Below are 13,019 nucleotides of genomic sequence, written 5' to 3'. Positions count from 1 at the left end.
TTCATTTTCTCCAATTCACAGGGTCTCTGGTTTGTCAATAAATGGCACAAAGATAATGAATGGGAGTTAGGATATTTTTGCCTTTGTTCTCAATGCTGCCCCCAGTGGTGGGTTCAAAAACTGTCTAGTATCAGGAGACCTCTTTCCAGAAAACCAAACTGAGTAATACCAAGAAGTAGTTATGCACGTTTCATTCTATTTCACAAACAGTGTCATGTCCCTAAAACCATGTCTCACTCAGATATATGTAAATATAAGCATAAACATGAAGGCATAGGTGCCCCAAACCTGCCGTTGGGCTAAGTATGGTCCGCTGCTTGGATTTTTTGGTCAGTGATTGTTGACCATTTGTTCATCTGTGTTGTCATCTACCTTCAAAGACAACTGGTAGGACACACCAAAGATTTTTAAAATAAAGGTAGAAAAACTAAAACGTGAGAAAAAAAAAAAAGCTCTCTGCTCTATTAATCTGTTCTTGTGAATTGGGAAAAAGATCCATTTCCTTTTCTCTTGTGATACCTCAATTTATTTTTTCTCTTGGTCTGTCTCAGCCTCCCAGGTGGAATGTTACACAGAGCATCATCCTTCCTAGACTTGCCAGGCTCCTCGTTGTTTGGTTTGATGGGTGCAGGTTGCAATGGCCTTGTCTTTGCTCTTCTGGCCTCCCTGGTGGCCTTCCTCTGTCTCATCTCCAGCATCCAGCTGCTTCTCTTGGGCCCTCGCCCAGGGCTCTTCTGGACCACAGCAGCTATCTCTTGACTTGTCCTATCTTCCTCTTTCCTATTCTCAGGTCAACGCTCGTCTCCTGCAGGCTGCTCTTCCCGAAGCACGAGGCATGCCCTCTGTCCTCGGTGGGGGTGCTGGGCTCTTGCAGCGAGGGGGTGTGGGCAAGAACAGCGGCCACAGGCATCCCTGCCTCCATCCCTGGGAGCTCCAGGTTGGGCCTGGCTGGCTGCTGTTTAACTAATCTGCCACCAATCCAATTACCTAACCTTATTAGTCACATCAACAAGGGCTTAAATTGGCTTCACTTTTATAGCAGATGTGCAAACCTAACGAAGTGAGGGGAAGACAGGGTTTTTCGTTTTTACAAAACAGTCATGTTTTGAACCTATGTTGTAGCTTATTTTTTTAAAGTGTGCTGTGTCTTTCTGAGTGGGGCTGTTAATGTGCTGTCATTTGTGAAACATGCGTGCTGTCTGGGCGGTAGTATGCTCTTACAGCTGGAGTGGACACTGAACCTGCCGGATGCAGAAGAAGAACCTGCCATTTTAGTCAAGATTAAACTGCATCAAACCATTATTGGAATTCCCAAAGCCTGTATTATAGGTCGGCTTTTCTCCGGTTCCCCAGAGTTGCAGCCCCCGTGTTCTTCAGCTGTAGTGGAGGGACTGCGTTAGAATGTTCTCACACATACATTTCCCCAAAAGTCTCCTTCTTTCCTCTACTTCTGCAAGGAAGCATGAATCTTCATCCAAAAGAGGCGTGTCCTTGTCCTCATCCTTGGTGTTACTGGCCTTCCCTCTCCTAGGTCCAGGCACTGAATGGGTTTGCCTGGTTGTGGGATGGGGAGGCATGGAATTACCTTTCACGTGGTATGTCCTCCTGCTGGCCTGGGACACGCTTTGCAGCACCTCAAGCAGTGCCTGATGTCAGCTTGGTACCGTTTGTGCTGGACAGATCCTCACAGGTGATGAGGAAGCTCTGTGATGGCCAGCTCCAGCAATTCCTGGTTCTTCCAGCCCTTTCTAAGAATCTTATATGATGTGGATGCCGCATCTGTTCTCAGTTGTCCCCTTCTACTGCTTCCCTCCTGTCCATTAGTCCTGGAGGACGGATTCTCTGATCTCTCTCCCTGCCACTTGCCCACTCCTCAAGTCATCCCAACGGTGTGTTCACTGTCCCCCGTGCCCACCCACCCCCACCCTCACCCCAGTCCTGGGGTAACACGTTTATGCTTGAACTGGGGACTTCGGGAGATCTTGACTTTTTTCAAAGCGGAGCTCCTACGCGTGAAGGCTTCAGGATCTGCTCGGCTAGCGTGCAGAGGTTTGGAGGCCTGGGCGTCTTGGTGCCCCTTACATCATCCATGTGCACCGGCTCAGCCACATTACCACGAAACGGGCCTTCACGGGGCCTGAAACTACTGTCTCCTCGGTGTCCCTGACACCCCCACCCCCAAATCAATAACGCTCCGAGTCTCAGCCTCACTGGATTTTGCTTCATAAAAAAAAGCATACTGTTAAATTCCCTTCTGGCACCTTTTTAAAGAATTCCATTCGTTATGTCTTTGGGAAAAACAGAACTAACAGCTGAGAATTGCGGCAAATGACCATACGGGCTGTATACCATTAATAAAAATGGAATAGAAAAGTCTCCACAGCAAAATAATATTTTCAATCATGGAGCAATTTTCTGTCATCTTTGTGAGGGTCAGTAAAATGCTCCACAACTTCTGGAAAGTCCCATTTAGTCGTAACACTACTAGCACATGAGTAATCTTGGCGTCTTCGATGTTTGAGGTCCTGTTTGAAGAATCTCTTTCTACAGCCTGTGCTGGTAACCCTAAGCTAATAATTGAATAACCCAAATGGATGTTGGCAGCTTCTGCCACTTGGTGGGAGGGTGTCCTGTGGATGTGAGTTTGGTGGCGATTTTATCCCATTTATTCTTTAATTCTTTAGGATTTTGTTTGTTGGTTTATTTTCGCTTTCGATTTCAAAATACTACTTGATTTTATTGTTTTGGACACTGAAGGGGAACATACAGCACAAGAACTAGGCTTTTATTCCTTTGAATCCCAGACCCAAGAGTCTGAGAATCATGGAAATGAATGCCCTTGAGTCTGAGAGTTCTGATTACATTGAATTCTGTTCTTGCAAGCCCTCCAGCAAAGAGATGCCCACACTCCTGTATCTTTTTTAGCCAAATTAAACAGGACTCACTCTGAGTCCACGGTCATTGAATACAGCCCAAAAGCCACTTCTCAGTGTGTGTGGTGTGGACATAGGCAGCGGCCGTACCTGTCTGGGGTGTTGCCAGACAGCCAGGCAATGGACAGTTCCCCAGCCTTGGGGCTCTTGGGCTCTAGACAGAAGCTTCAAGGTCAGCAAATAGCCTTCTTTTTGGACTTGGAAGGATGTGGGGATTTTAGAATGTGAGATATGGAGTGCTGGAGATTAACTGTGTAATTAAGTTTACAGAGCGGTTAAGCAAGAGGAATGCAATATACATAAAAATATTCGTGTGTCTGAGCAGAGGAATTAAAGGCTGTGACATGCTGGGGGTACTCAGTGACTTCTAGGATGTCACCATGTGAGCACAGAGCCCGGAGGGTGTGGGAGTGCCAGGTCGCTCCCTGCCCAGCCATGCTGGCTTCTTTGTCCCTCAGTCCTGTTTTCCCTGCAGGTACAGTTCAGTGTTGTTCTCCCCCCTGCCCCTCCTGTCCACACAAATGAGAAGGGACACGGTTCTGCAATCCTAATGGATTGGCCCAGTTCCTTCTGGAAGATCAGAAATTGAGAATCTGATTCCTTGGAGCTCTCTGATACCAGGGAGTGCTCTCAAATCATGATCCTACCTCCAGCACCTGTGAGCACATTTTCTTGAACAACAGGAGAAAGCAGAACACCGTTGGACAAAGAGCACATTCACTGAGGCTTGTTTGTAGAAAAGTCAAAGAAGCACTTTTGTGAATGTGTGTAGAAGACTGTGTGCCTAGATTTCAGATTTCACCCCGTTCTTGATAACCTCAGCATTTTATCGGTGTGGTGAATTATTTATGCAGACCCTTCCATCTGGGTCCAGCTCCCTTACTTGCTCTGACATAAGCTCCATCTCTTTTATAAATGTGTTCCTGGATGCCTGGAAAATGCAGGACTGGTTCTAGACATTTATAAATGCATTATAGCGGGAATGGTCAGTGTAACTCCCAACAAAATTGATGCATTCTAAACCGAATAGAATTGGCTTTTGGATTATCCACTACTGAGATCCTTCACTCCATGATCCCTTAAATTGGAGCCAATAACCCGTGGTTAGCTGTGGCGTCAAGTGGCAAAAGCAGTCATTCCTTTCAAAGTTAATTGAATTAACAACGCTGTCAATACCCCTGGGAGTGCAGTCTCCCCCCCCCCCCCCCCCGCCCCATATGTTGGTCTTTACAGCAACCTCCCGAAAAAAGCCCTAAATTTATACGCGGGCTCTGTTTCATCTTCTTGGAGGGCCGCTGGTATTGGATGCTTAGAGATGCTCTGTTCAATATTTTAAGTTGGACACCCTGTGGACATTTTTGTAGTGATACTGGTGATTCCAAAAAGAGAAGAAGTAAGACGATTTTGCTTATCACATGAGTGAGCCTCTGCCACCTTTTCAGCAACACAGTAAACCCTTGCTAATTTTAACCTAACCATAGAGAACCCTGCTGCACATTAGCAGACAGCGTGCATTTATGAGTCAGATCATCAGCATACTTTTTTATAAAACCAGCTCTGCTCTACCAGCAAGTGGACTTTCTCCAGTTTATTTGGACAGGATCGTTTAGTGCTGCTGCTGATGATAACGGTTCGCAGCACACTAACAAACTGATCCGAGTATATTCTGTAAAAAATAATGCAGACCCTGGAATGAGAGGCTGGCTGCATATCGGGGGTATTGAATCCTTGCTGATAAGCAGAATAGGGTTGCCAGGTGTTTGTGCAAATTACTTGGTTTAGAGGTTAGTAAAATTAGAATCAGCTGTGTTCTTCTGATTTACTTATCATTCATCCGCTCATTTTAGGAAACATTAAATTCATCAGTCAAAATTTGATAAGCAGCATACTTAAGGAGCTGGAGTCTCCTTATTGCCCTTGTTGGTGACAGCTAAGTTTACGTGGAAACGGAGTCAACGTCGCGTTTCCATAAAGTAGACTCCCAAGTTCAACAGTTGAAATGCCTGCGTGTGTGTGCCCGCGTTAGGACAAAGCATGTTTTCCTGCATTCCCTGTGCCTTCCATTTGAATGCTCATTGTGTGGCATGCAATCGTGTATTTTAACTGAGTCTTATTTTGTACATCAGTTATTTGTTCTGAAGAATCAGCACTCACCAGACCCTTTCCCTGTGGTGCTCCTATCGTGGTTCCCCCTGGGAAGTGGGACTGACTTGAAGCATCAGCGTTTGGGCTAAGGGCAGCTGATCTGCCTCGTATTTGATTCCCAAAAGGCCCACCTTTTGCAGAATTCTTCACTGTAAAGAACGAAGTGCTAGTGGGTTCGTATCAAAAGGTGGTTATTTTACAGGAGAGTCATTATCATGAGGCTTCAGGGAAAAACAATAAAACAAGTTCTGTTTTCTTCTTTGCTAGAGCTGCCTTTTTCTCCTATGTTCCTAAAATCCCTGAACTTTTCAGGCCAAACAGAGTCAAACAGAGGGTGTTTATTTGGGGAGGAGACAGCGGGGAAAGATCAAGGAGGGAACCGCAGGATGCGCTGAGGTCTGGCTTCCGTGATGTGGCCGAGTCCTTGATGTCAAGCAGGAATCAATACGCCTCTCCAGTCCTGTTTAAGCCTCCACTTCATCTGTACTGTGATAAAATTGTGGCTTCGGGCAGCAAGTCCTGATCAAGGTCAGGCAGCTCTGTGCCTGTCTGAGGCTCCTCCCTGGGTCTTCCAGACCCCCTGCCTTCTGCCTCACGAGGCCACAGTCAGCTGCACCCCCCCCCCATGGCAGCAGCAGCACCCTGAGTGCCCGGTGTGGACCAGATGCCTGCAGCCCCTGTTGCCAGCCCTCAGATGAGTGTGTTCACCCCTTGGCTTGCGTGGCCAAGAGCCCAGGCTGTGTGTCAGCAACCTGCTGGACCTATGAAGCCCTCCCCAGCTCCAACGTAGCAATAATTCCCCAGTGATTCATGTGCCCATAGCACATTCATGCCATTAGAACATCGACACCAGGCACTGTTCTAGGAGAGACCCAGCGAGACAGAAGTTCTTTCTGTCACACAGCTTAAATAATTATAGGATCCTAGTAAGAGTGGGAGACTTGGGGATTCTTCCATGGGAAAGCATTGCCTGAGCATGTGTTTTAAAGGGATCCTAGGGGCACCTAGCTGGTTCAGTCCGTTAAGTGTCTGCCTTCAGCTCAGGTCATGATCCCAGGGTCCTGTGATTAAGCCCCGTGTTGTTCTCCCTGTTCAGGGGGTGGGGGGTCTGCTTCTCCATCTCCCTCAGCCCCTCCCCCCTGCTTGTGTACGCATTCTCTCTCTCTCTCAGATAAACACATAAAGTCTTTTAAAAAAAATAAAATAAAGGGATCCTAGAGACCCCTGCCTGCACACAGGATGTTCTTGTTTTCTGAACCCTGAGTTTAGCTGTGTTTCCCTCAGTTCCTCCTATACCTGTCTCCTTCAGTTAGGTGTGGTTGTCTCCCGCTCTGTGGGAACTAACACTCACAGGCCTCCTTCCTCCATGGCCCAAGTTGTTGGGTAATTTCAGGGCTTCTGCAACATGGCGGTCGACTATAAAGGATCCCATACAGAGGTGGCCCTGAATTCTGCCAGGGACGGCGGACTGGGCAGCAAGGATGGGCACTTAGAGCCATCATTACCGAAGTAGTTATTTCCAGCCTGGTCAGCCACGAGGTTCATGACCCCTGTAACAAATCGGAAGATTTGTACCTTCCCAGAATTTAGAGTTTTCCCTAAAACTCCAAGAGACAGGGTTTGGGCCCAAGAGACAGTTCTAGGGATCCTTTCCCAGTGCTATGCTCTGGAAATCCGATCAGAAGCTTTGTGGTGTTCAAGGAGAAGGCCTGGAGATGGACCTTCTTGAGATGTCTGCTGGTCTTTTAGAGACATTGTCCCTCCTGTGTTTTATAATATTTTTTTCAACCAAAGTGAGATATTTCCCTAGATCCATCAAGAGGAACGGCAGTGAAGTGGCCCCTTGGATGTTTTGCGATTACGGAGAACTCTTTGCTGGCAAGTGAAATGCCATCTGTTCTTTTCCAGGAACCACCGAGCTATTTTAGATGTGACTTGTTCGTGGAGATGAAGTTTGAGACGCTTTTTCATGTTGCTCCTTGATTATTTTTCCTACGGTTCCCTCGTCTTTCTTTCTCTGGTTCTTGCTCCTGCTATCAGAATATACATGTTTAGGCTCCATTAACCAGGGAAGGAAATGAAAGATTTCCCCTGTGGCAGGAGATCATCAGACACCTCCAGGGGTCCAGGGATGGCAACTCTTAAATGAAGTCAGGCTTCAAAGGCTTAGGGTAACTAACTATCTGATGATGATCTCTCACCGATTTACGTACTATTGATGCTCAGTTTTAAAATGAAATATCCGCCATGCTGATTATTTACGCTTCCTGTGTTTAATTATAGTTTGAAAATGAGATCATCACGAAGCTGGATCATGAAGTGGAAGGAGGCAGAGGAGATGAACAGTACAAAGTGTTATTTGATAAAATGTAAGTGTTGATTAACAGTAGGATTTATGTCGGAATAGAGACAGAGAGACTGTAATTAGACTACAATGAACTTTGTAGCCCAGAAATAATTAAAATGTGTTAATAATGGAAAATATTTTAAATTGCACCTCAGTCAACTTTCTTTTTCTGAGCGTGATTAACAAGGTGTGCATAATTATTTTTCAGCCTCTTGGAGCACTGCAGGAAGCACAAATACCTCGCCAAAACAGGAGAAACTTTCGTCAAACTTGTCGTGCGCCTGATGGAAAGACTTCTGGATTATAGAACCATCATGCATGATGAGAACAAAGAAAATCGCATGAGCTGTACTGTCAACGTGCTGGTGAGTGAAATGCAAGTTAATTAAATTTCCAATCTTCACAATAAGCCAGAAACGAAACCAGGAAGTTCAAAACCTCATGGCAGGTGGCCTCAGAACTTTCCGAGGCGGAACGCAGCCTCCTTTGCTCATTTCCTTGTCTGTTGCAGAGAAGGGCAAATGAAGAAGTGTTTTGCGGCTCTCCTGTAAACAAGTCTGCAAAATCATCTCCCCTCCGGGGCTTTCCAGGTTGTTCCTGGGGCTGAGAATGATGAGCCATCCTGTTTGGTCGACAGGGTAGCACCTTCGTTGATGGGAGGTCTCTGGTGCTCATCATTAGGACATTGCAAAAATGTCCTGTAGTGGGTTGGATGGTGGCCCCCAAAAGATAGGTCTGGCTCCCAATCTTCAGACCCTGTGAATGTGACCTACTTGGACAAAAAGGCTCCTTGCAGATGTGATTTAGTTAAGGGTCTCGAGAGGCAGTCGTCCTGAATTACTATCCAGGTGGGCCCTAAATCCAGTAACTAGTGTCCCTATAAGAGACAGGAAAGGAGATGCACAGAGGACCACGTGAAGGTGCGGGCAGAGACTGGAGTGATGTGGCCACCAGCCAAGGGACTCTTGGAGCCACCAAAAGCGGGGAGAGGCAGGGTAGGATTCTCACCTGGGGCCTTTAGAGGGAGTGTGGCCCTGCTGATGCCTAGATTTCAAACTGTGGCCTCGAGAGCTGTGAAAGAATGTATATCGTTTTAAGCCACAAGTTAAGGTTACGGTGATCTGTTACAGCAGCCACAAGGAGCTAGCTCATGGCCTCATGGAGAGCAGGGGGCTTGGGTAAACTTGGCCACTGCCATCGATAGGCCTCTTGCACACCTGCTGTCACTGTGACATGGCCAGGCCCTGCGGACACCCCCTTCCTGGTGTAGTTGCGGTGCAGTGAGCTCAGGGTGCTGCACTTTCAGGAAACTTGGTGACAAGCTCAGGGGCAGGGAGTGGTTGGCCAGCCTCGTCACTGTCAGGAGCCATGTGACTCCCGCATCTGCCTTCAGAGCTCTCCGCCTGTCTCTGCATCATCCTCCTCAGTCACTCCGAGAAGGAGCCAGAAAAGCAGACTCTTGGCCCTGAGAGCGTTTGCCTCAATTGCTTCCTGTCACAAGGCAGGAATGCAAGAAAACATTACTCCTGCTTCGTGCTACCTGCTTCACTTCTCTGGAGTTTGTATGTCACCATCTGCTCATTAGATGACACGGAGATGCTGTCTTCACTTCCATAACTGTCCCCCCACCCCCGCATTGGAATGGACTTGTAGGCACTTTGCACTCGTAGAAATGGACTTTTGTGCCAAGAAGAGTATGACCCATCGTTCGTTCTTTAGAAAACCACCAGAGATGCAATAGGTTTAAAAACAAAAGGGGATATTTTCACCTTCCATCCGGTTTATTGTGCTTTGCGTGAGGACCTGGCAACGAAAAGCCCATGAGCCACCTCAGCCCCTGCTCTCTGTGGGTAGGCAACCTGGTTGACTAATGAGAAATACCTTCTATAGCAAGTTTTCTTTTCCCTAAACATCTGTATATGGAGGACTTCTGGTTTCTGGTTTAAAAAGAACTTGGACTCTTCACCATAAGAAAAAATGCTGGAAAACCAAAAATCAACAACTCTTCTTAGATCCATCTTCTCAGATCTACAGGGAAAACTGCTGGCCCCCAAATTGGAGAGACAAGAGGATCCAGTGACTCACAGCATACTGGAGCAGAAGCCAAGGAGCAGAAACCGCCACTGGGGCCAGTACTGGGTTAGATTCCTCTTACCCGGTGCATCATGTCCACTGGCAACATAAAATTACAAGGCATACTAAAGGCAGAAAACACAGTGTGAAGAGATAGAGCAAGCATCAGAGGCAGGCTCAGCTATGGGGGAAGTTTTGGAATTTTCAGACTGGGACTTTAAAGTAACTATGATTAATATGTTAAGAACGCTAATGGAAAAAGTAGACATTATGCAAAAACAGATAAGCAATATAAGCTAAAAGATAGAAACTCTACGAAAGAATCAAAAAGAAATGCTACAAATCCAAAACACTATAACAGAATAAAGAATGTCTTTGGTCTCATTAATAGACTGGCCAGAGCCAAGGAAAGAATCAGTGAACTTGAAAGATCTAAATATGTTTGCATGTGTGCCATAAGGGTCCTGGGCAACTGTAAGTGTACCGGCTTCTGTCCCTGAGATCTGGCCTACTGCCAAATTTGATTTTATATTCACCTGTAGGCTAATTGTATGTAGCATAGCAGGGAGCTCTGCTCCAGGTAAGGGCCCCCAATCTTTTGCCCTGGCTCTTGTTTCATTGTCTTCCTACATTCTAGCCTCTGTTCAGAGAAATTTGCTTTTGTGATGCCAAAATGATTAACATGAAATAGAAATCAATATTTTTCTGTGGGAGAGAAATGGAAACCTTTTAAAAATCATTTCCTACTATGGGCATACTTTTCTAGTGCTCCCTCTGATTTTTAAGGGCTCTAAGAAGCTGACTTGTGTCCAGAGGGAAGAATTATTAACATGTTTATTCTCTTTCCAACTTTGATGATTGAGAATACTGTTTTTTTTTAAGCAAGATCTCTCATGCTCACTAGGACATGAAACCTAGTGGAGATGTGCTCTGAATGTGGCCTTTTATCATCAGAACCCAGGGTCAGAAAATCAGCTCTTGAAATGCCACCTGCAGTCATGGTTTCTGATGTTAACCTGTGTTCCTCTGTCATACGGAGCCTCACTCGGTACCTACCTGTTGTTATTGCTGTCAGCACTAGCCAGGCTCTAACCAAGAAACACACGCAGGATTCCTGAGATTTTCTGACATCTCTTTGGACCTGAACATCCCGAATCTTTCCATGAAGAGTCAGGTGTTCCATTCTTAACCATGTCCTGGGGATCATAAGATGGGTCCCAACCTATCACAAGTCTTTCAGTTAAAAAGTAAGATAGATCTATGGATTAAAGGGAAACAAGAAATCCAGGTTTTTACAGACAGATGTTCTATCTGTTAATATTTACTACCCAGCTCACATTTAGTCACATAAATAAAAACATAAATATATTTTTATTTCCTGGTCCATTTTCACCTTTTCTCCTGGTAGTTTTCTCGTGAAACAAAAAGAGTTTCATAGAGTTGAATATGTATACCCATCTCTAGATGAATATAGACATATAAGCATACATTAGTGATATATAAAATACACTCAGTTTATCACTAACGTTGAAATCCTAAAGTTAAAAAATAGAATCAAGAACATAGGATTTATTGATGCCCTTTAAGCCCATTGCCGAATTTCCTTTAGAACCAGTGCTGTTGTTGTTGTTGTTTTTTAATGGAATCAGTGGAACATTCTAAGTTGTGTGGATTCATTAATGTGTCACTGTTCCTTGCATTAAAAAATTTTTTTAAATAATTGACCAGCAGCCACTCTGTGCAGTGACCTACCCATCCTTGAAGCACATCTGCATTACATTGGATCATGGTTGCCCCTGGACAGAATGTGAATTTGTAATTAAGTAGAATTTCATTGTCCCCTCACAATTGTGCAGTCTTTCATCACTGTTTGGTCATTTTGTTGCGTGCCACCACTTTTTTCTACACAGTTGTCAAGATAGCCCTCTCTCAGACTTGATTGACTCCTCATTATTTTTTAGACATAAGTTACCTTTTTCATGGCCCCTTTACAAGGCTAATTAAGGTGGTTCTCACGAGCATTCTAAAAATCTCAGTACTTGTTGTCCTCATGAAAAAATACAGAACTGGAGTATACGGCAAATATGTAAGTTCTGGAAGATTGGTGTGTAGTGGTGCATTAGCATTGGGGGACTATTCCCAAAAGGGTTGCAGAGATCCGCAGAGATCCGCAGAGCTTGAGCCTGGCACAGACCGCCAGCGCTGGTGCAGAAGGGACTTCAGAAGGGGGAATGATGGGGAGGAGGAGGGGGTGCTGCCTGCAGAGCCCAGAAGTAGAGCGCCAGAGCAATGTGAACTTTTACGTAAGAAACCCACAGTTTTATATAGAAACTGGGGTTTGAGATGAGCGTCCTTCAGTTGTAGAGAGGTTTTGAAGTCCTAGGAAGGGAACAGTCTAAGCATAGGCAGGAAATAGAAGACATTTCCATATCCGTGAGAGAGGAATAAAGGTCGCATGATATCCCCATTGTGAAATTGTAAAGGAGAATGATGAAAAGCTTAGGGAAAGATTAAAAATACCAGTGCAAACTAGGATGGTATAAAATCGTAGCTTGTAAATACTGGTGAGTTAGAGCTGGAAGTGAAGGGCTCATCCTCTCCCTTTGATGCGGATTCTCTTTGTTACGTCCCTCTGAGTTGTCGGCTGAAAATGTCCTCATTACTGAGCCATAGCATATGAACCAGAGGACATTAAAATCTCAGATGCAGCAAAATATGAAAATCTTGGAGCAGTTTTCTAAAGGTGCCCCCTCGTACTTTCTCTGTTTATTTATCACTCCTTTTCAGAGAGATCAGTTTCAGAAGCAGTGTCTTCATTCCCTCATGAAATTAAACAACTTATTCCATCTTATGGGATAATTGGAGTCCTTTATAATGGTGATATCCACTATGATCTCAGGCCCTAATCCTAGGGTCCTCACATTTCATTCAGGTGCTAAATTTCACATTGAAAGTCTGTGCTGGCACCTGCCATACCTGTGGCCTGGTTAGGTGAGTGTTCTGCACCTTTTTGGGTCCCGTTTATGATAAAGATTTTACAGTGTTTATGGAGATGTTTACATTAAGAACTATAATTTTATTCTTTTTTTAAAAAAGATTTTATTTATTTATTTGAGTGAGAGAGAGAGAGCACAAGTGGCAGGAGGGGTAAAGAGAGAGGGAGAAGCAGACACAGGGAGCCCAGCATGGGGCTTGATCCCAGGACCCTGAGATCATGAGCTGAAGGCAAATGCTTAACTCACTGAGCCACCCAGGTGCCCCAAGAAACATAATTTTGAAAGAAATTTTCACACTCACCCAGAAGATATTTTACAATATAAAGAAATAGCCCATTGCTCATGACCTGCTAATTAATCTTTCTTCATCAGTAAGCACTGAAGTACAGAAGGTTCTTTCACGTGGCAACCAGTTTCTTTACTGTGGTTCGCAAGGTCGGTCTGTCTGGAACAGCACTGTCCAATAGGAATGGCTGTGGTGATGGAAATGTTCTCTCTTTGCACAGTTCGGTACATTAACACTAG

At 45.2% G+C, this 13,019-nt stretch overlaps 1 protein-coding gene across 2 annotated transcripts in view; it reads left to right on the top strand.

Moving 5' to 3' along the window:
* The window catches only part of DOCK1 (dedicator of cytokinesis 1), a 495,194-nt gene that overhangs the window by 423,591 nt on the left and 58,584 nt on the right, over nt 1-13,019 (top strand). For both annotated transcript variants that reach the window (XM_045809510.2, XM_045809509.2), the window contains exons 34-35: nt 7,362-7,447; nt 7,634-7,790. In XM_045809510.2, the coding sequence (XP_045665466.2) occupies nt 7,362-7,447; nt 7,634-7,790 (243 nt within the window). The remainder of the gene's footprint in view (nt 1-7,361; nt 7,448-7,633; nt 7,791-13,019) is intronic.

This window comes from Ursus americanus, chromosome 6 (assembly GCF_024610735.1).
Source record: "Ursus americanus isolate L20-20 chromosome 6, mUrsAme1.1.p, whole genome shotgun sequence".
Lineage (NCBI taxonomy): Eukaryota > Metazoa > Chordata > Mammalia > Carnivora > Ursidae > Ursus > Ursus americanus.
This window is presented reverse-complemented; position numbering and strand designations above follow the sequence as displayed.